The 19,509-nt window shown below is 42.0% G+C and overlaps 1 protein-coding gene across 1 annotated transcript; it reads left to right on the top strand.

Moving 5' to 3' along the window:
- Positions 1 to 4,932: 4,932 nt before the first annotated feature.
- LOC306750498 (glycine--tRNA ligase-like) lies at positions 4,933 to 13,754 on the top strand (the record flags this gene model as incomplete). Its single annotated transcript, XM_079233932.1, has 17 exons — positions 4,933 to 5,181; positions 5,562 to 5,663; positions 6,689 to 6,791; positions 6,895 to 7,036; positions 7,340 to 7,428; positions 8,069 to 8,145; positions 8,248 to 8,393; positions 8,481 to 8,630; positions 8,734 to 8,896; positions 9,540 to 9,704; positions 9,787 to 9,895; positions 9,999 to 10,143; positions 10,832 to 10,917; positions 11,064 to 11,173; positions 11,689 to 11,782; positions 11,899 to 12,089; positions 13,263 to 13,754. The coding sequence occupies 17 exons, from the start codon at positions 4,933 to 4,935 to the stop codon at positions 13,386 to 13,388; spliced, it is 2,247 nt and encodes a 748-aa protein (XP_079090058.1). The 3' UTR covers positions 13,389 to 13,754.
- Between the last annotated feature and the right edge of the window lie 5,755 nt (positions 13,755 to 19,509).

The raw sequence follows: 19,509 nt of genomic DNA, 5'->3' as shown, positions 1-19,509 counted from the left end.
ATGCCCCATATGAACCTTGTTTGTTGGGGAAACACACAATCAGTGTGGTGAGGAAACCTGCATGTTTTTCCAAGGAATTTTGTTCTTCTGTCCTTCTGAGTGGCAAACCTCTCAATGACCTTCTTATGGAAGTCAGGCATGTCCCTGACAAGTTTCTTTTCCATAGAGAGCATAGCCAGAGCATTAAGGCGGTCCTGTGTCATGGTGTTTCTCAGGAAGGTCTTGATCCTCTTCAAAGTAGAGAAACACCTCTCGGATTCAGCTGTTGTCATGGGTGTGGTGATGAAGATCCTGAGAAGACTGGCAGTCTCCGTGAAGGTGCTCTGAAGGTTGTTCTCCATGAAAAACTGGTACATAGGCACTGCACCACTGCAAGCCTTGAACTCACTGTTCTCATGATGACGTGCTGGGTGAAGGAGAACTGCTCCTTGGCTTGCATCAGGATGGTATCACATACCTGTAAAAGATAAATCAACTTAAATTTGCAATAAAGCTATTCTGATGAAAGTGATTCTGATTGAACACATGCTTCTGTCCAAGTCAAGTATTTCAAAAATACAATGGATGTAAAATCTTACAAATAACTTTAGACGATGGGAAATTGTAATGTATCAAAATGTATCAGACAGTCAGTTACCAGCGTGTCCTCCCCTTTTCAGAAAACAGACGACTTTGTTATTGAATAGTTACCAACTTGCCATTTCAAAAACAACTACGCCTCTTCTAGAAATTGACTTGTATTGGTGGACACCTGAATAAGCATGTTTTTAACTACCCACATTTTTATAGAAATCTGATCTTTTTCCTTTTAAAATATTGAAACAAATATCATTGTGATGTTTTATATCATAATCATTCACTTTGATGACTAGGCCCATTCAGGCTTTTACAGACTGTTGGACGTGAGCAACTCATCTTTCTAACAACAAAAGCTTTATCAGCTAGTAGTAAATAAAACTAAAATGTAGTACTGACAGCTGGTGCCAATAATGACCCTCGGCCTTCCAATGCCGGATGACGCTACGTGAGGGTTAGGACAACCGTAAAGACAAGGCAGGTTGTAATTGTTCCTCACCCTCTCCATGAGCGCGTGCTCCGGCTTCCAGATGAAAAAAGGGTGAAGCTGAAAGTACTTTGGTGACGGCAGCTCGGAGATGGCGTCTATGAGCTCGGGTTGAGGTGGATGACGCCACAGGGACAGCATGTTCATTAGGTGACGTACTGGACGTGAACTCGGCCACAGCCCCAACGCCTCTAGCTCCGCCTTCATCCACAGCCTCTGCTGCTGAGAGCGGTTCCACTGAGCAACGTCATGATCATGAGCAGGGACAGAGGATCCAAGCTGGTGTGGAGCATTGACAGAGACGGGAGGAGCTGCACATGGAAGAAATGTAAAACCAAATACAACATTACATGTACAATAAGAGAATATACACTGAAGTGCTGGATGGTCTGGCATAACACAGAGAACGATATGGCAGTGACTGAAGGGGAAATAGGTGAGTGGGCTGGTGAGAGTGATAGAGCTGATAAGGTAATACAGAAGGGAGTGAGTGCAGCAGGGTGGGCAGGAGAACATGCACGCTGAACTGTGACAAGGACTACATACTTTGCCTCAACACATTGGGTTCCTGATCTGCTATCACGAGCTGAGGGCCAATGGCGAGCAGCTGAGGAGGGACCGGCAGCACAGCCTTCACTGTGGATTCAAAGAAAAGCAAAGAAACGACACACAGTTAGAACGACTTCCAGGGCGGTGGAACGTGAGGAGGAGAGAAAGATAATTACCTTTTACTGGAGCTTTAGCCACAAGGGGCTCATCTGGCTCAGCAGGTCTGGAAACAGTCGCGGTAGCCGGCGACTTAGTCCTGTGTGCTGTAAAAACAACTCTGCGTCATTTTCTTCACACAAAGTGTGTGTGTGTGTGTGTTCAGTGTGTCTTTACCTGTTGCTTCTGCACACTGAAAATGTCCTTTACTTTAATTGCAAGTAGCTATTTTGTTTATTTAATGAAAACCAATGTATTTGTGTTTGTAAATAGGTAAAGCACAGAAACTATATCAATATATAGTATAAACACAACCTGTCAATCAAAGATGTGGCATGTTAGCCTACATATTTATATGTAGGCTAACATGCCACATCCTGGAATGATAATAAAAAGTATGCAAAAAAAAGGAAAACACTTACCATCATCGGTGACATGTTAAATCCTTCAGTTAGTAGGAGAGTAAGAGAACACAGGCATGAGAACAGGCCTGAACACGGCCAAAACAACAAACTATTTGAGAGAGAACAGTAATGGGAGGGGAATTCTGGTGAACACAGAATCCTCCTCCACACTGATTGATTGAAACCTGTTGGTGAAGATACAGCCGGGGTCCTGGAGACGGCTGCTGGTGGCCCTGAAAGCACAGGCAATGACATTAGATTGTTACATGTACAGTACAATGTGTATGAAAGCTCTGTTTGTTAAAGTAGATCCACTTACTTAGTTCAGTGTGGAATTTGGACGGAGACAGATTCAGCATCTCTCTCTCCAGCTGCTCGTCCTCCTCAATTACTACGAGATGAAACATTAACATGAGGTGTGTTTTGGACACTAAATGTTCACAACAAACTGTGTTTGCATGTTTTTGTGAGCTGACCTAGCGTTGTAGGCGCTCAAGTAACTGCAGGTGGTGGACATGACTCAGCCCTCTGCTGCTTGAGGATGTACTGCTGCAGGTTGTACATCCTGCTGTTTCTGATGCACTTCACTCTTGAAACAAAGGCTGCATAGCCATCAGCCCTGCTCTCCCAGATCTGCCCCCAGGTGTTCTTGGCCCTGGCTCCAAAGCCGACAGTAGTGTCACCCTCTGTTGCCGCTGGTGAAGCAGGCTTCCTGGAGACGAGGTACTCCCTCAGGTCCTCCACCTCCTGGAAGCTCCTGGCATAATCCAGAAAGGACAGCAGGCTGTCCTTACTGTGTCCTTGAGGGTTGAATTTACCATCTCTCTCCTCCTCTTCTACCTTCTTCATTAGGTAAATGGTGTAGCCAATGTCGTTTTCAAGGAGCCACCTGAATAACTTCCCCTTGTACTTCCAAATTGCAGCACATACTCCCCCATCACCTCCTGTCTGTCTGACACATCCCCTCCACGCTGGAGGACCATAGAGAGAGCATTGGTCCTCACAAGGTCCGGTCTCTGAGCACAAGACTTGTCCTGGAGCGATGGGTCTGTTTTAATCTTCATGGCCTCATCAGAAGGGTCCTGTCGCAGATGGCCCGATGGACCCGTTCTGAACAACACCGCCTTCCTTCCTGGGAAGAAGTTGATGGTCTTCTTCATCATCTCCTGCACAGCAAAACACAATGCACTTCATAGACAGAGTCCCTCACGGTAATGGTGATCAGCATGTGTAATAACTAGGCAACAGCATGTGTTATGACAGACAGGCAGGCAGGCAGACAGTCAGATAGACAGGCAGACAGACAGTCAGATAGACAGACAGTCAGATAGACAGGCAGACATACAGTCAGATAGACAGGCAGACAGGCAGCATCGTTATTCTGTTGGTCACAGTTGTATTTACCTATTCAAAAGAATATGATTCATGAAGACAAGCACATGACTACTGTTAATGCTGACAACGTTACACACACAACAATATACATGCATACATCACCTCACACACACAACAATATACATGCATACATCACCTCACACACACAACAATATACATGCATACATCACACACACACATACACACACACACACACACACACACACACACACACACACACACACACACACACACACACACACACACACACACACGTTACATGCATACGTCCCGTTACACGTCACCTTAATTCATGAAGACCTTGAAAGAAGAGCCGTACTTATGTTTGACTGTTTGTCCGGAGAAAAAGCCGTGAAAAGACGCCGTGAGGTACAGGTTGTTTATCTACTGTAGTCAGCTCGCTGCTGCTGGACGTCTGTCTCAGGGGGAAACGGAGTTTCTTTCCCTCTAATCCAAGGGGGGAAACAGCGCCCCCAAAATCTCACTTGTGGCCAAAGATATATGACACTTGTAATGATAATGACTACCATAGAGAATGAATGGTAAAAGTTAAGGAAGTTAAGTCTTACTATATTCGGCCCCCGCCCCGGTTCGCGACCCGCCCATGGCAAAACATTAGTACCATGTTCACCCCATGGGTTGTGTGGATGTCGTGTGTGGAGACAGCTCCCTGTGCTAGGTGGGTTTCTAAGGTTTCCTCCCACAACTAAACAAAGGGGACACGTCCTAAACAAAGGGGACACGTCCTAAACAAAGACAAAGGGGACACGTCCTAAACAAAGGGGACACGTCCTGTCAAAACAAATTGTCTCCTAACTTGGTACTGTACAGGAATAAAGGGCAATTTGAAAAAAAAACACTTTTTTTTCAATTTTATTTTTCTTAGACATCGTCTTAGACAATAAAGCAAAACATTACTTATTTTTAAATTGTATTTCTTTTGGTGAAAAATGCAAATTTGACAACTCCATGGCGACCAGTTTGTCTTATTTAATATCATATCATTTAATCAATGATTTCATTACTAGGCACAAACTTGATTTTTTGTTTTTAAGTTTGCAATGATATTTGCATTTACCACCCAAAACTATAAATATGACCTTTAGGCAAATACATCCAAATTATATTTAATAGCTATAAATGTGACTCAACGTGATAGGCAATACAAATACAAATGTAATAAGGTATTAACATTTTCATATTCAGTTTAGTTTAGTTTAATTATTTTGTTAAGGTTTTTGACGAATCTGCCGATGTGTTGTCAAGCGCTTGTGCCGGTCGTAAAGAAAGTGCTCGACCGGATTGGAAACCGGGTTTACTTATGTTCAGATATTTCATCATTCTCTTCTCGCATTACGGCGGTCCATGCTTCGTAGCGCAGCATCAGCACTGCTGAGGACCAGCACTGAGATTTCCGCCTTCCGTCCGGTGTTTACGGTCCGGTTCGTTCGGCAGTTGCTCCGCTTCGTCCCCCAAAACAGGCCGTTTTCTACGTCGGTCTGCTTGTGTCAAAAGAAGAAGCAAAGCCTGTGGCTGCAGCCTGCGGAAGGACAAACCATGAGCGGCAACATGGAAGAGATTCTCGCCCCTTTGAGGCTCGCAGTCAAAGAACAGGTAACACTGGCTGTCTCATAGTCTCTACCGACGTGGGCCAAGTCTGTTTGGTTGGGGAAAAGATGTCGTTTATGCCTCGTTTGGTTCACAGCATGTTAGCTTACCGGGCTAACCGGCTGTCAATGAAAGAGGACAGCCATTGCTCGCTAGCTAACGCTAGCTGGCAGTCATGTCTGCACCCTGTGCCACGTCTCAGGGTGCTGCTGTTGTTGCAGACATTTGTGAGCAGGGTGGGGTTCAGAGAAAAGGCTAAATAAATGCAGCTGCCAATAAAAAAAATGCACGCAAAATGGTCGATTGCTTTGTCAAACCGTCTCAGACCTGAGTTGAAATGTTGGTTCAAGGGTTTTTCTTTATGTCTCCTCTCTGTTCTGTTTCAGGGGGAGCTGGTGCGCCAAATGAAACAGGATGGCGCTCCAGATGTGGATGTTGCTAAAGCTGTGGCTGAACTGAAAGCAAGGAAGAGAACCCTGGAGTCCAAGGTGAGGATTTTAATTAAATGAATTCAAACTGGTTTAGTTTGTTTTAGTTAATCAAAAGCTCTGCCAAGTCAATTACGATTGTAGATGTGTATTCTTGTCATATCTCTCTGTAATGACCTGGCTGTGCTGCAAATACTGATGCGCTTTCATTAACATTTGGGACGTGTCCCAACACTTTTGTTAACTTATAAACCTGCCATGTTGACAAGCAGACTGGGATATGGGTGCTAAGTCAAGTTGCATTTCATTTTTAACGTTCTGTTATCAAACCTGGAATTTATTTAACAAAACAAAAGAAATGTAACATAAGGATCTCAGCACAAATGTCAACTTACTAGCACTTGGAGTTTTCAACCACACGCCTTCAGAGATCAGGTGTTACTATGACGACCTGTGTAAGACCACCACATATTGCGTGACCAAAGCTCGAAACATATAAAACAGAGAGTTGGCATCACATATTGATATCTGAGCCAATTCCATTTGCTTAATGAAAACTTTGAGCTGCGGTTGAAAGCGCCAAAAGCTAGTGGTTCCCAAAGATAGAGAATGGATTTCCATGCTCAGATCCTGGTCATCAAATTCAACTCTTAAACTCACACAGCATTATGACCCATGTGAGCGTCTCCTCAAAGTAGGTGCCCTGAAGTGCTTTTGTCTGCTAATATGAATGTGTTCATGTCAACATAAGATGGGCAAGAAATTAAGCAAACATCATAACAAATTATATCTTGTTCTTTACGGGGGGTTTTGGTCATCGTTTATGTTCATTAAGTAAGAATAATGTTAGAAGCTGATGCCTGGTGGTTCCTACAGTCAGCTCCAAAGTGCTAAACTGTGGGTTTTTGACAACAGGCCCATATTGATTCTGCAATTTAATGCATGGTAGCTGCCACTATAGCAGCCTTCCATAGCCCGGTTGCAGATACATTGTTTAGATTGATTTTTCTTTTTTTTTGAGGACATCAGGACAAATTTGCTGACTACACTGTCAATAATGGGGAAACACTTAATTTGCATTGCAGGAGCTATCATTACAACCCAAAGATGACATTGTTGACAGATCAAAGATGGAGGATACCCTCAAGAGGCGATTCTTTTACGACCAGGCCTTTGCAATCTATGGAGGTAAGACTTTGAATGTTAAAAGAAATAAAGGTTTCAGATGGTGCTTATGTCATCGCACACATAGTCTTTAAGTATTCTGTTACCATGCAGTAATGCTCCTCAGGTGTGAGCGGCCTGTATGACTTCGGCCCTGTGGGCTGCGCCCTGAAGAACAACATCCTGCAGGCCTGGAGGCATCACTTCATCCAGGAGGAGCAGATTCTGGAAATAGACTGCACTATGCTGACCCCAGAGTCTGTCCTCAAGTATGTGTCCCCAATGAGTTTTTTTCTATGGGTGGTAAACAGTATTTTGTTATCGCTTATGTTTATTTAATTAATGATAAAGTCAGAAACTGCTGAAGAAAGTGTTTTGTGATTCCTAGAGTCAACGCCTAAGTGCTGAACTGTGGCTTTTTTCTTTTTATTGATTCTCCAATTTTAGACGTGAAAGCTGCCACTATAGCAGCCTCCCATAGCCTGGTTGCAGATATATTAATTGGATGTAATTAAACAAATATTTTAACACCTTTTTCTAAGTCAGAACTTTCATTTGTTCATCCTATTTAGGACATCAGGACATGTGGACAAATTTGCTGACTACATGGTGAAGGATGTCAAGAATGGCGAATGCTTCAGGGCTGACCACCTCCTCAAAGGTAAGCCTTTTGTACTTCTGCCAGTGTATATTTAGAGACTTGGCTTCCATTATAATGTAAACTAAAGATTAGTCATCCTAAAACAACCCCAGCAGAGGTCTTTGCAAGCGTTTCATGTGTATTATTCATGAGACTGCGGACGGTGGGATGGATGCGGTCCAAACTTGTGTTGTCAGTAGCTTCTGCTGGCTGACCAAGCTCTGAGTATCACTGCTGTGCCTGAGGGAGAATGGAAGTGGCTGGACCAGCAGAAATCACACAGGGCTTTCATAGCAATGCAAGCTGCTAGAATCACAGAGACTGGAGCTGTGCCAAAAAGCCTGCAGAATTGTCCTTTTATATGTGGAGAACATGTCAATTCCTGCAAGACTTGGAGGCTAATTGGCTCAGACTTGAAAATGTTATGCAATGAAAATGTCAAATCGTATTATGTAATATCTGAGATGTATCATGAGCCATTTTGACATCTCCAAACTATAAAATGTCAGTCTAAAACTATGTGCATGTCCTCCTGCTTATTAGTTTTGAGCTCATTTTCACAGTGTAGGTAAAATAAATCAATGAAAGTCAAGATTAAGTTATTTTGTTTTTGTTTAATCTGTTTGTGGAAGCATTGTTTTCATGTTTCTGTTTCCTGCAGCTCACCTCCAGAAGCTGATGTCTGATAAGAAGTGTACAGCAGAGAAGAAGGCTGAGATGGAGGACGTCACCACTCAGGTCAGTGTTAACTGAGACCAAATGCTCTCTGGAGGGATTCTTTTTGAAAAGCTGTTTCTGACGGGGTTTGAAATTATTCACTGTCTCTCTTATTACTTTCAGATGGATAACTACACTCAGCAACAGCTGACAGACCTCTTTGTGAAATACAATGTCAAGTCACCCATCACAGGAAACGACCTCACACCTCCCATCTTATTCAACCTGATGTTTCAGACGGCCATCGGACCAGGGGGGAACATGACGGGGTAAAATGAAACAAAAATACTGCTGGATATTTTTCCTTGACGTATTTGTGTCATGTTGAGTGATTTGATTTCAATGTAAATCTGCAGCTATCTGAGGCCTGAAACCGCTCAGGGAATCTTCCTCAACTTCAAACGTCTGTTAGAGTTCAACCAGGGAAAGCTGCCCTTTGCTGCTGCTCAAATAGGAAACTCATTCAGGAACGAGATCTCTCCTCGCTCTGGACTCATTCGTGTGAGGTGAGAGATCTGCCTGTCCCCAATTGTTCCCCCAAGTATTTTGTGTTTGTACTTGTAGAAATGACATAAAACAGGAATAAAATTGCTTCACTTTTCCATGCAGAGAGTTCACCATGGCGGAAATTGAGCACTTTGTGGATCCAAATGAGAAGGTCCACCCTAAATTCTCCAATGTAGCAGACCTGGACATCACGTTATACTCCTCCAAGGCTCAGACTAGTGGCCAGTCTGCACACATCATGAGGCTGGGTGACGCTGTGGAGCAGGTTAGTTTGAAGCTTCATTTGTAACGTTGACGTCCAAATTCTATTTCAGCATTTGAATGCCGCACCGATTGTGGAAATTTCATGCAATTGTCCACCTTCTCTTCCTTTCTCTGTGACCCTCTCTCACTCTCAAACACTCTTTCTCTCTCTCACACACACACACACACACACACACACACACACACACACACACACTCTCAAAATTGTTTCCACAATATTCTGCCTCAATCCATATTTGTTGGCAGTTGGCCTTCCATAAAACTACATTTTCACTGCGGTCAAAAAAGCCCTAAGAATGTGTGCTTTCAGAAAGTATTTACACAAAACATGTAAGTAATATGGATATGTGACCAAGCTTGTAGAGGTATTCATTTAATTTCACTCATGATTTTCAAATACTGAAATCCCAGATAAGATATAATCCTGTATCATAATATTGATACATATTGCCCAGCTGTGGTATTATAACACTGACTGTAATAAATGTGATCTACCAAAGAGGGTTCAAGCAAATAATGTATTGGATCAAAAACAATCTTAACTCAAGGTCATTTAGTCAATCTTGAATATATATTCGTTGTCAAACTGCTGTTTGAAAGGGTCAAAAATCAACTTTCCCACTCATTTATTCTTCTCATTTAAGGGAGTGATCAATAACTCCGTCCTGGGATATTTCATCGGGAGGATCTACCTCTACCTTACTAGAGTTGGTATCGCCAAAGAGAAGCTGCGTTTCCGACAGCACATGGACAACGAGATGGCTCACTACGCCTGTGACTGCTGGGACGCTGAAGCCAAAACCTCATATGTACGTTCCATGCCTCTGTTTCCTTCTGGCTCATCAAAGAGTCCACACACTTTATCTTACATCAAACGTTTGTCCCTTGCAGGGCTGGATTGAAATCGTGGGATGTGCTGACCGTTCTTGCTTTGATCTGCAATGCCATGCACGAGCCACAAAGGTCCCTTTGGTCGCTGAAAAGCCTCTAAAAGAACCCATATCCTAAAACTGCAGCAGCACTTAACGCTGCAAAAGAAAAATCTTTTCCCAGACATTTTAAGCACCCATATGCCTTGTTGTTCTCCTTAACTTCTCCACACAAAGTTGTAAATGTCGTCCAGTTCGAGGCCAACAAAGGAGCCATTGGAAAGGCGTATAAGAAGGATGCTAAGATAGCCATGGAGTATCTGTCTGTGTGTGACGAGTCCTTCATCACAGAACAGGAGAAGCTGCTCAATGAGACTGGGTGAGTGCTATTAACCACAGTCACACACTATAAGACATGAAAATCCCTCACCTTTCGACGAAATTCGCCGTTTTGAAACCAAAATAGGTGACCTATGTGAATCGTATAGATCCGAAGAGTTTTTGTTTTTGGCAGAGAGAGGGGGGGGGCAACTGTCCGCCGTTTCTGAGATTGGAGTGGGACACATGTGTGGGTTCCATTATACTCTCAAAATGGCCAGAAAAAGAGAACTTTCATGTGAAACTCGCCAGTCTGTTCTTGTTCTTAGAAATGAAGACTATTCCATGCGAGAAATTGCGAAGAAACTGAACATTTTCACCCCTCATGAGTTTGCAGGTCTGACTGTAAATGTTAGACCCAGTGACAGGCTGGCATGAAATGGCTTGCATACTACTTAGTAAGGAGGCCATAATAATTGTTGACTCATGGCTGAAGTTACAATTGTTCAGCTCTCCCCAGGTTGGCAAAAAAAGCATCTCAAAATGCATCAGATTGATGCTTTAAAATATGTAATATTACATTTTTTCTTATGGGGAAGCATGCCCCCGGACCCCCCTAGAGGGGTAATATTCTTCTCACCTTTTCACCCCTGACTCATTTTCATGCCTGCACTATGTATGGGTGCCGGATGAAAGGTTGTGGTTTTGTAATTTGCAGCACAGTCAGTGTGTTATATTTTACTCCGCAGAGAGTTCACCATCGAGTCAGAAGGGAAGACCTTCAAACTCACAAAGGACATGGTTGGTGTGAAGCGATTCCAGAAGACTCTGCATGGTGAGATTTATTAATTTTATTGTTTCGTTTTAATGCAGAATTTCTCTGCCTTAAACACCTCTGGATCAAGTTTGAAATGAAGGGTTATGTTGAGATACGTTGTAGCTACGGCTTCAATAACACACATCCGGCTTTGTCATCCACAGTGGAGGAAATTGTTCCCAATGTAATCGAGCCCTCCTTCGGCATCGGTAGGATCATGTACACCATCTTTGAGCACACATTCCAAGTCAGAGAAGGTGACGAACAAAGAACGGTATGTTGATAGTCTGGATCATAAACATAGGTAACGTCCTCTATGATCTAGCATTGTTTACTATGTTGTCCTGCACCCAACCTGTAACAAACTACAGCAGGAACAGACAGTCAAGTATGAATCCCCTACAAGATTATGAACTACGTTTAAGAACTCTTTAAAGATCTTCTATCTGGCCAGTCTCTTGTTCAGAGCCTCAAATAACCACTTTGGCAAAAAACACTTTTATGCTTTGTGTTATATTTTGTCTCTGTATGAATGTCCTGTCTTTAACTTTGTTCTATTGCTGTTGTGTTTTAACCAGGTCTCTTTAGAATGAGACCCCATGTCTCAATGAGATTACCTGTATAAATAAAAACATTAACCTTCAACACTGACTTGAAATCCACATAAAAGGAGTCCTACCTAGCAAAAGATTATCGTTTTTATGATTTGATACTTGTTTTTGTGATTTTGATTTTAAAGCTTGTTTGACTTTTTTTATTTACTGAAATCTTTGTTTCCTTTCCCTTCAGTACTTTAGCTTCCCAGCTACCGTAGCTCCATACAAATGTTCTGTCCTGCCTCTGAGTCAAAACCAGGAATTCGTGCCCTTCGTGAGGGAGTTATGTAAGTGCCCACATAATGATAACATGTATGTTCTATCTCTGCCTGTTGGCATGTGCAGCTGCTGCTGTTTTTAACTTCACTCGTTAACTTTATTCCTCTCCATTTCGCTCGTTTAGCCGAGGCGATGACCAAAAACGGCGTGTCTCACAAGGTGGACGACTCTGCGGGATCCATCGGGCGGCGTTACGCCAGGACGGACGAGATCGGAGTGGCGTTTGGCATCACGATTGACTTTGACACGGTGAACAAGACGCCCCACACAGCCACGCTGAGAGACCGCGACTCCATGAGGCAGATCAGGGCCGAGGTACAGCACAAATTCACTTGTTCAAGTTACCTTGATGAACGCACACATTCTGGTTTTACCAAAATTACAAATGAGACCTACTTCCCACAACACTCGAAGAATTACGTCACATCTACACAGGTCATACTGTCCATGGTTAGTATGTAATGTTCCTGGTACGATGTCAGTGGCTCAATCCCCAATGTAACCCTAAAACCCTGAACCCTCAGGGACTTGACTAACATCATCTGGTAAATGCTTCAGTGTGGGAGACTGCAGGGCTTGAAATGGGTTAAATACAGATCACGTTAACTTGATGACACCAATTCATGTTATGTACAGTTGTGTTTTTTTATTTATTATTTATAAAGCTATGAATTGTGGGCAATTCCTTCAGGCAAATTCCTTAAAAAATGACGACTTACACAAAGTGTGCATCAAGGACCCTCAAGCACTAAACCGTTGTGGACTTTGTGCCTTGAGGGCCGTTAGTATTGGGCCAATGGGATTGCCAACAGATAATTTTCACTGTCAGTTTCGCTGACGGCGGCACACGCCACGCAAAAAAAAAAAAGGCAACACACCAAAGCTATGTTCCCTTACATAGCCAATAGAGTAAAAAGAGGTAGAAGCATGGTTTGGGTGGAGTATCCCATTTCAACTTGAAAATACTGTGATGAAATCCTGTCACTGTAAAAACAAAATACTGTGAGATACATTTTAGGCCATATTGCCCAACTCAAATCAGTACAGTTGTCTACACCGACTACTAAACGTTTTGCACACAACCTAAACCACTAAACCACAGGTTTCAAATATCTTCAATTTTCTTTCATGTGTCTGAACTCTTGCAAAACACAGCATCGAGGCAGCTGAGTGCGGTTTCTTTTGCTACACATCCTGTAGACCAGATGTACTGCATCGTGACTTTTTCTCCCCCTCTGTCACATGGTGTCCATGCGTCCAATTTGTGTCATAGGTGTCAAATGTAGAAGTATTACACAATGTAGCCGGGTGTGTTGCCCTTTAAAGCCTGCCTCACATTTTTTGACCTTTTTAATAAATGAATAGCGTTTCCTTGTAAGGAGCTTGACATCGCTTCAAAATGAGGGTTCATTAAAATTTGCAGCATTCAGATGTATTGACACACACACACACCATTTAACATAATATAAAACACCTTTCTCTCCTCAGGTCAGTGAGTTGCCTGGGATTATTCGGGATTTGGCCAACGCCACATTGACCTGGGCAGAAGTGGAGAGCAAGTACCCCATCTTTGAAGGACAGGAGACCAGCAAGAAGGAGACGGTTGAAGAGTAAAGCTCACTTGTCTGCCAGCCACGCCTTGAAAATCCACAGACTTGTTGCATATGCGTCACCAGGAAGAATATCATGATAATCTATAGTGGTGCACCGAGCCCTCCTTGTGTTCTACGCCACTGCAATCACTAAAATGGCATGTATTCATCATAGCTAACAGTTGTGGAACGCTTACAAGACTGTTGTTTCTCCAATTAGCAACATTTCATCCATGTCTGACCACCTCAGTATGTTTTTAAAAGGGAGAAAATGTAATCAGGTTGTTGTCGTCAGTGAAAGGAGGCTTTCACCATTCCAATTTTCTGGCAGATGGGATTGAGATATTTAACAATTTCAATTAAAACAACCAGCACTTACTGGACATGGGCACACAACTGTTGTGTTTTCTATCAAGTTTCAGACTCTGCATCTAGTAATAAGTCACCAATACAGTAGCTCAACTGAAAGATTGAACCACATTTAGATGGCATTAGAAGCTTCGAAACAGCCCATTAAAAGGCAAACCTCCGCTGTTAATGTGACTGTAAGGTTTGGGAAATGTATGCTGCCTCATCTGTAGCCTTGCATAAGATGTTGTTCTCCTTTTGACCCCTTTGACATGTGCAATAATTACAAAACATGATTGACCTTGCTCACATTTCTCTATAACTCCAGAAACACTTGTATTAAGAACAACTTTATTTTCAGACCAACGTATTTCAGCTTTTGGCCTCCATCATGGTCATGAGTTATTATTACTGCACGTTTTGCTGGATTTGAAACTCTTCATGCACCTTGTAAATAGGTGAAGTTGTGCCAAAAACACGCTCTCCATAGTGCACATCAGTGTTCCAAATAATGACCGTTTGATAATCTGCTAATAGCCTGTATTTCACCTGAAGATTGAATTTATTTTTCAAAGCAGCAGCATCAGATTGATGAAGTAGCCTTCTGGTCATTCAACTTCTTCCAAGCATTCGTCTTGAGTAGCTTCTCCATCACTGGTGAGGCATAGAGGATGAGGTGCATTGGTTTGGATCCTCTTTGTTCCTTCAGCGTTTTGGTATAATTATAGAGCAGGAAAACAGATGTAATACAAACCTCACGTATACCCTCGGATACCGTTGAATCCCCACATAATCTATCCTGTGATATCTGTTCTGCCTGACTTTTACCAGAATTGCCTCTTTATAAAGACCAGGATTCCCATGAGATAAACCTGAGACACTTCATATATCCACAGGGCTCATCATCTCAGCCTTATTAAAATCCGTCCTGAGTTTACAGAGAAATGACAAGATGGGACCTTTACTGTTTCAATCTTTTGTAATACCCCTCATTGATAAAAAGATGTTCTGGCATTTGATTGATCATGGCTGTTTTCTCAAGGTCTTCTAAGTGTTATTCTGCCAGTGAGCCAGCGTGCACAATAACAGGACCCTGAAACTGAAGCGGCTAAGTGGAGTTCAGCCATCATTACATGTATTATTTACACTGGTGTCTTTCCTACTGGAACCTTTACAAAATGTCCAAAATCTGGCTACACATTTCTACTGTAGGAAAGGTGGTTGCATTCAGAAACGCTTAAAATAAAGTTAGAACAATAAAAGTGAATGCAAAAGGTGAAATCAGTCGCAGCAGAAGAAGCAGCAATCAAATACAAATTAAACCGCTAGTAAACCTTTTAACATAAAGTTGCTGTAAGAAGACGTTTCCAACTTTATGGTGATGACGATGTTGAATTATATTTTTTATCTGATTGTGATTAGGAATGCATATTTTGAGTTAGGGATTAACTGCTGAAAGATGATGCATTTAAAATGCATCATCTTTCTAAATGTGTCCACATTTTTTGAAAAAAACCTTCTTGCTGTTGATCTATTCCACAAGGTGGCATCACAGGCAAACTTATGATTTTACGTTCACAGTCATTTTTCACAGAATTTGGTTTGAATCTGCAAAATATGTGGATTCTGTCTGTATTTGTACCATTTAGATATAAATCCATGGAGGAGGAAAACTAAGTACCATTATGTATATTTTCGAGATGTTTTTTCTTCCTTTTATAATCTTTTCTTGTGTCTGTCTTTTAATTAGTGCCCAAGCCTCTTGAAAGTGAAATTCCAGGTATGTAACTGATAATCATGTTACATTTTGTTGTTCTGAAAATAGTCTGATATCAAGGAACGACAACAACACATCATGGGCGCAGAAAAGGCCCCTCCTGACCTGATTTGTTCATGTCTCTTTGAGTTACATTTAGTAGATAAAAGCAAGCGGGTCCCCTGACACTTTTGGCCCCTGGACCTGTGTCCGGTTGGCTGGTTCAGCAATTCATTAATTTACCATGTCATTGTTTATGTGGGGTGGACCTCGAAGGCTCAACATCTTGATGGAAACAATGTGAAAAAAGGCCCGTGCAGAAAGAAGATTTTGAGATTCCAATTCCTTCCTGAACTACACCCACGTTCATAAAACATTCAAGGACTTCGCAGTCTGACGGCACACAAGATGTAAGTTACTTGAAGGCGGTGAAAAAGATCATCTGTGTCTTATCAAAGCTAATATCAAGCCCATTCATTTTAATTATTCATCAACCGAAATACGTCGCTTGAGGGGAAGAGAAATGTCAAAGGCCAGCAATGTTTGATGTCAATGATCAAGAAGTGAATGCTCCAGTGTTCAGCCTCACGTCTTAAGGTAGCATGGGTTCATCATGGGTGGGGTTTACTTCATCTCTTTGACATTCACACCCTTTACCGATAAGAGGCCAAGGAAGTGTTTGTGCCCTGCAGCTGGGGTTTTTCAAAGAGCCATTATCTATGTCCCCCGCAAGCTCTTAAGTGCTGTGCTCAGGCATTCTGAACCGACCTGCTGTTGCCTGCTACTTCAGGGTGTCATTAAACTGAATGTTTTTTAATACATAACCAACCTTGATATTACATTGCAAATAAGAGATCAACCAACTGAGAGAGTGAACAACATAATCTAATACTTAGAAAAGTACCCACAGATTCAAGCCATTGTTGTAAAACATTATAATATGTAATGCTTTATAAAGAGTTTATATGTTGTAACTAATTAGTTCATTAATGAATTTACCAGTGCTTTATAGATTAACTGTCAATGTATGGGGTGCCAGGTTGTATACATCTTCTGAAGCAGGTTTTACGCCCCTTGCGGGACAGTAATTGATTTTCTGTCACTAGGGGGCAGTGAAATGAAGCTGTGAACACATTGACATATCACATTTTACGTTGATAATGAAAACCTGTTAGCCAACTGTTGCCGACATACACATCTAACAGATATGAAGCAACATTAGCATTTATTTGGAGTAGTGTTTCTGTAATATGCAATAGTCACTCTCTTTTAGCTCTGTTTGGGTATCCACCAACTCCCGAGGGAGATATCCATCTCTTTAGCTGCTAAATACTCCTATGCTATGCTACTCCTATGCTATACTAGTATGTTCACAAGCTAGTCGCTAACTGTGTGTACTGTTTATTGCTTGGCAGGAAGTGTACGGTTGTTGTTTTTTTAGCCTTTTTGCAATGGAAACGATGCAATGAGAATTAAAGTAAAGTTGTGAGGCAGAAATCCAAAACAACGATGCTAAAACAAAAGCTCCCTTCCGCTGAGTGAGACCGCAGAGTTATGTTAGAGATACGTCTCTGTGGGTTGGTCACATAAAACTATTGATTATCGCTAATCTTTCCCTTGTAAAAGAGGCCCCAACACTGAAATGTTTTCTGTAAAACTCGGAATTTATTTTCTCTCAATCTCATTCTTGTGTTACTTTGAGGAATAGTATTCGTTCAGTCTATTTCAAGTAGCCACTCTGTGCTTACAAGCCCAGTGTCATCACATTTCAAGTGGCGGACACAGTAACCTGACACAGATTGTCAAGTGCTGAGAGGTGATTGTGATTGTGCAAAGTGGCACAGAGACCCGTGTTGTGGTGTCAATTGTACGCATACATTACTGTAAACATCAGGGGCACTGACCCATATGGAGAGCATCATGTCGGCTGGCAGATTACGTGCTAATTATGAGCAGCATCAACAGATGACAGCCTGCACTTACTGCTGTTTTCCTCCTGTGCATATGCCATCATGCTACACTTGTCTCTCAGGTCGGGTCATTTAGGGCCGCGTGGGCCTCAGCTCCATTAAAGTGACAGCGAAGGTGAAGAGGGACGGACAGTCAGGCGCGTCACTGCTGGCAGCACACCAGAAAACCACTTTATCTCCCTTGTTGTTATTCTACGGTCCACTGGGGCTGAAATATCTTGATGATGTTTGTTTGTAAGTGTGTGTGGAGGGTCTAGGTCTGCGGTGCACAGGTGGATATCAGTTCAAGAGTTGGGGAATAGACTACATGATGTAAACAACAGATTGAAAGGGCCATTGACCAATTTTAAACAGATTGTATAAAGCCTTCAGTGGCTCTGGAGGTGCTTTTATCAAGTCTAAGAAAATAACCCTGATGATGTCATAGTGATGTCATCAGGGTTATTTCAGCATGGGCTTTGAGAGTATTTAACCAAATCATGTGTTGTATAAGAAAAAAATGGTAATTTATCAGTAAAGCTCTGACAAAAAAGATACTCTTGAATTGCATTATGGGAAAGGTAGGCTATCCAATAGTTTAGTCTAAATGTATGCTATTTGGAGTTTGAGCCATACTTTAAATCAGAGGATATATTGCCTCTCCTGCACAGATTACATTATTGGTTACAAAGTAATTTAAGTTAAACTGCACATTGTGTTATACGGAAATAGGCGGTGTACGTTGCAAATGTTTAATCTATTGTTTCTATTATATCCATTAAAACTGCATTTGGCTGCAATTGGGTGCTTTTGACCGGGGTCCCAGCTAATAAAAACAGAAGCAGAAAACAATGATACAAAGTCATTAAGAAAATATTGATTGATAAAGTCATGACAAATTTGAGTTGTAAATACATGTGAGATATGACAAGGCTATACCTCTGTATAGACAAAGCTTGTGTCACACTGAAAGATAAACACCAGCAAAAGACATATCACAACCTGGCAACCCCAAAGTTATACACATTAATTATTATTTTGTGTTGATTAAGACATTAGTTATAACTTGGATGTCTTATTAAAAAGAGATACCAATATGTATCTTGTGAGTCCGCCGACATTATAGAAATACAATTCAAATTCACTGGAGTAGCTCTGCAAATTCAACAATTTAATCTAATTAAACAAAAAATTGATATTTTACATACTCACAATATCATTGAAGATGTGTTTCATCCATAGAAACCGAGCCTTCATGTGCTTATATAGACCTGCTTGTAGCCACCACTGAGGACACCAAGGTCATGTCCTCTGTATTGTTTCAGAGAATCTGATCATTTTAAAGCTGGATTCAGATTTATTTTTTGTGTGCTCATAATTCTTCAAGTGGCTCTAAACATGTTTCATCAAAATAGTCCTGGCATTTTGAGGAAGGCTTTAAAACAACATTAAGTCAGTCATACACGGAGATGAAATTTACCAGAAGATATTTTAGCAGTGAATATAGAATATGTAAAAAATAGAAAAATGTACTCTATTTCTAGGGTGGGTGGGGTTGGTGGACTCTTGACCTCACTATTTCTAAAATCCTGGTTGCCAGAAAATATGTATCCAGTGCCAAATATGAACAATCTAAACGATTAGAAGCATCTTTAAAACATATTCTCCTGTACAAATGTGAAATCCGTCCCTGTAAATCCGCCCTGAGTCTATAAAAGCTAGTGAACACCACCAAAGTGAGAGTGGTGGGCGGACTGAGAGCTTTTTCTTTTTTCTTCTAGCCTGGACTGAGCTGGATAATAGAAATATTGAAGGCGTGTTGTTGTAGTGAGCTTGCATGGCGCGGTTGGCAGGAGGAGGACGGTCGGTCGCCATCTCTGGGTAAACACTGTACGCGTATCATTACGCAGTTGATATTATAGTGTGCGTGTGTGCGTGTGTGTGCGCGTGTGTGTGTGTGGATTGAAGCCGGACTGGAGCGGCCAGCAGCAGCAGCAGCAGGCGGGGTGCTCTGCTGCCTGCAAACAGCGGACACACACACACACACACACGACTTCCATGCAGGACTGACGCTTTGTTTGCCTCCTGCA

This window comes from Taurulus bubalis, assembly GCF_910589615.1.
Source record: "Taurulus bubalis genome assembly, chromosome: 18".
Lineage (NCBI taxonomy): Eukaryota > Metazoa > Chordata > Actinopteri > Perciformes > Cottidae > Taurulus > Taurulus bubalis.
The sequence above is the reverse complement of the archived record's forward strand: the minus strand, read 5'-3'. Positions and strand labels throughout refer to the sequence as shown.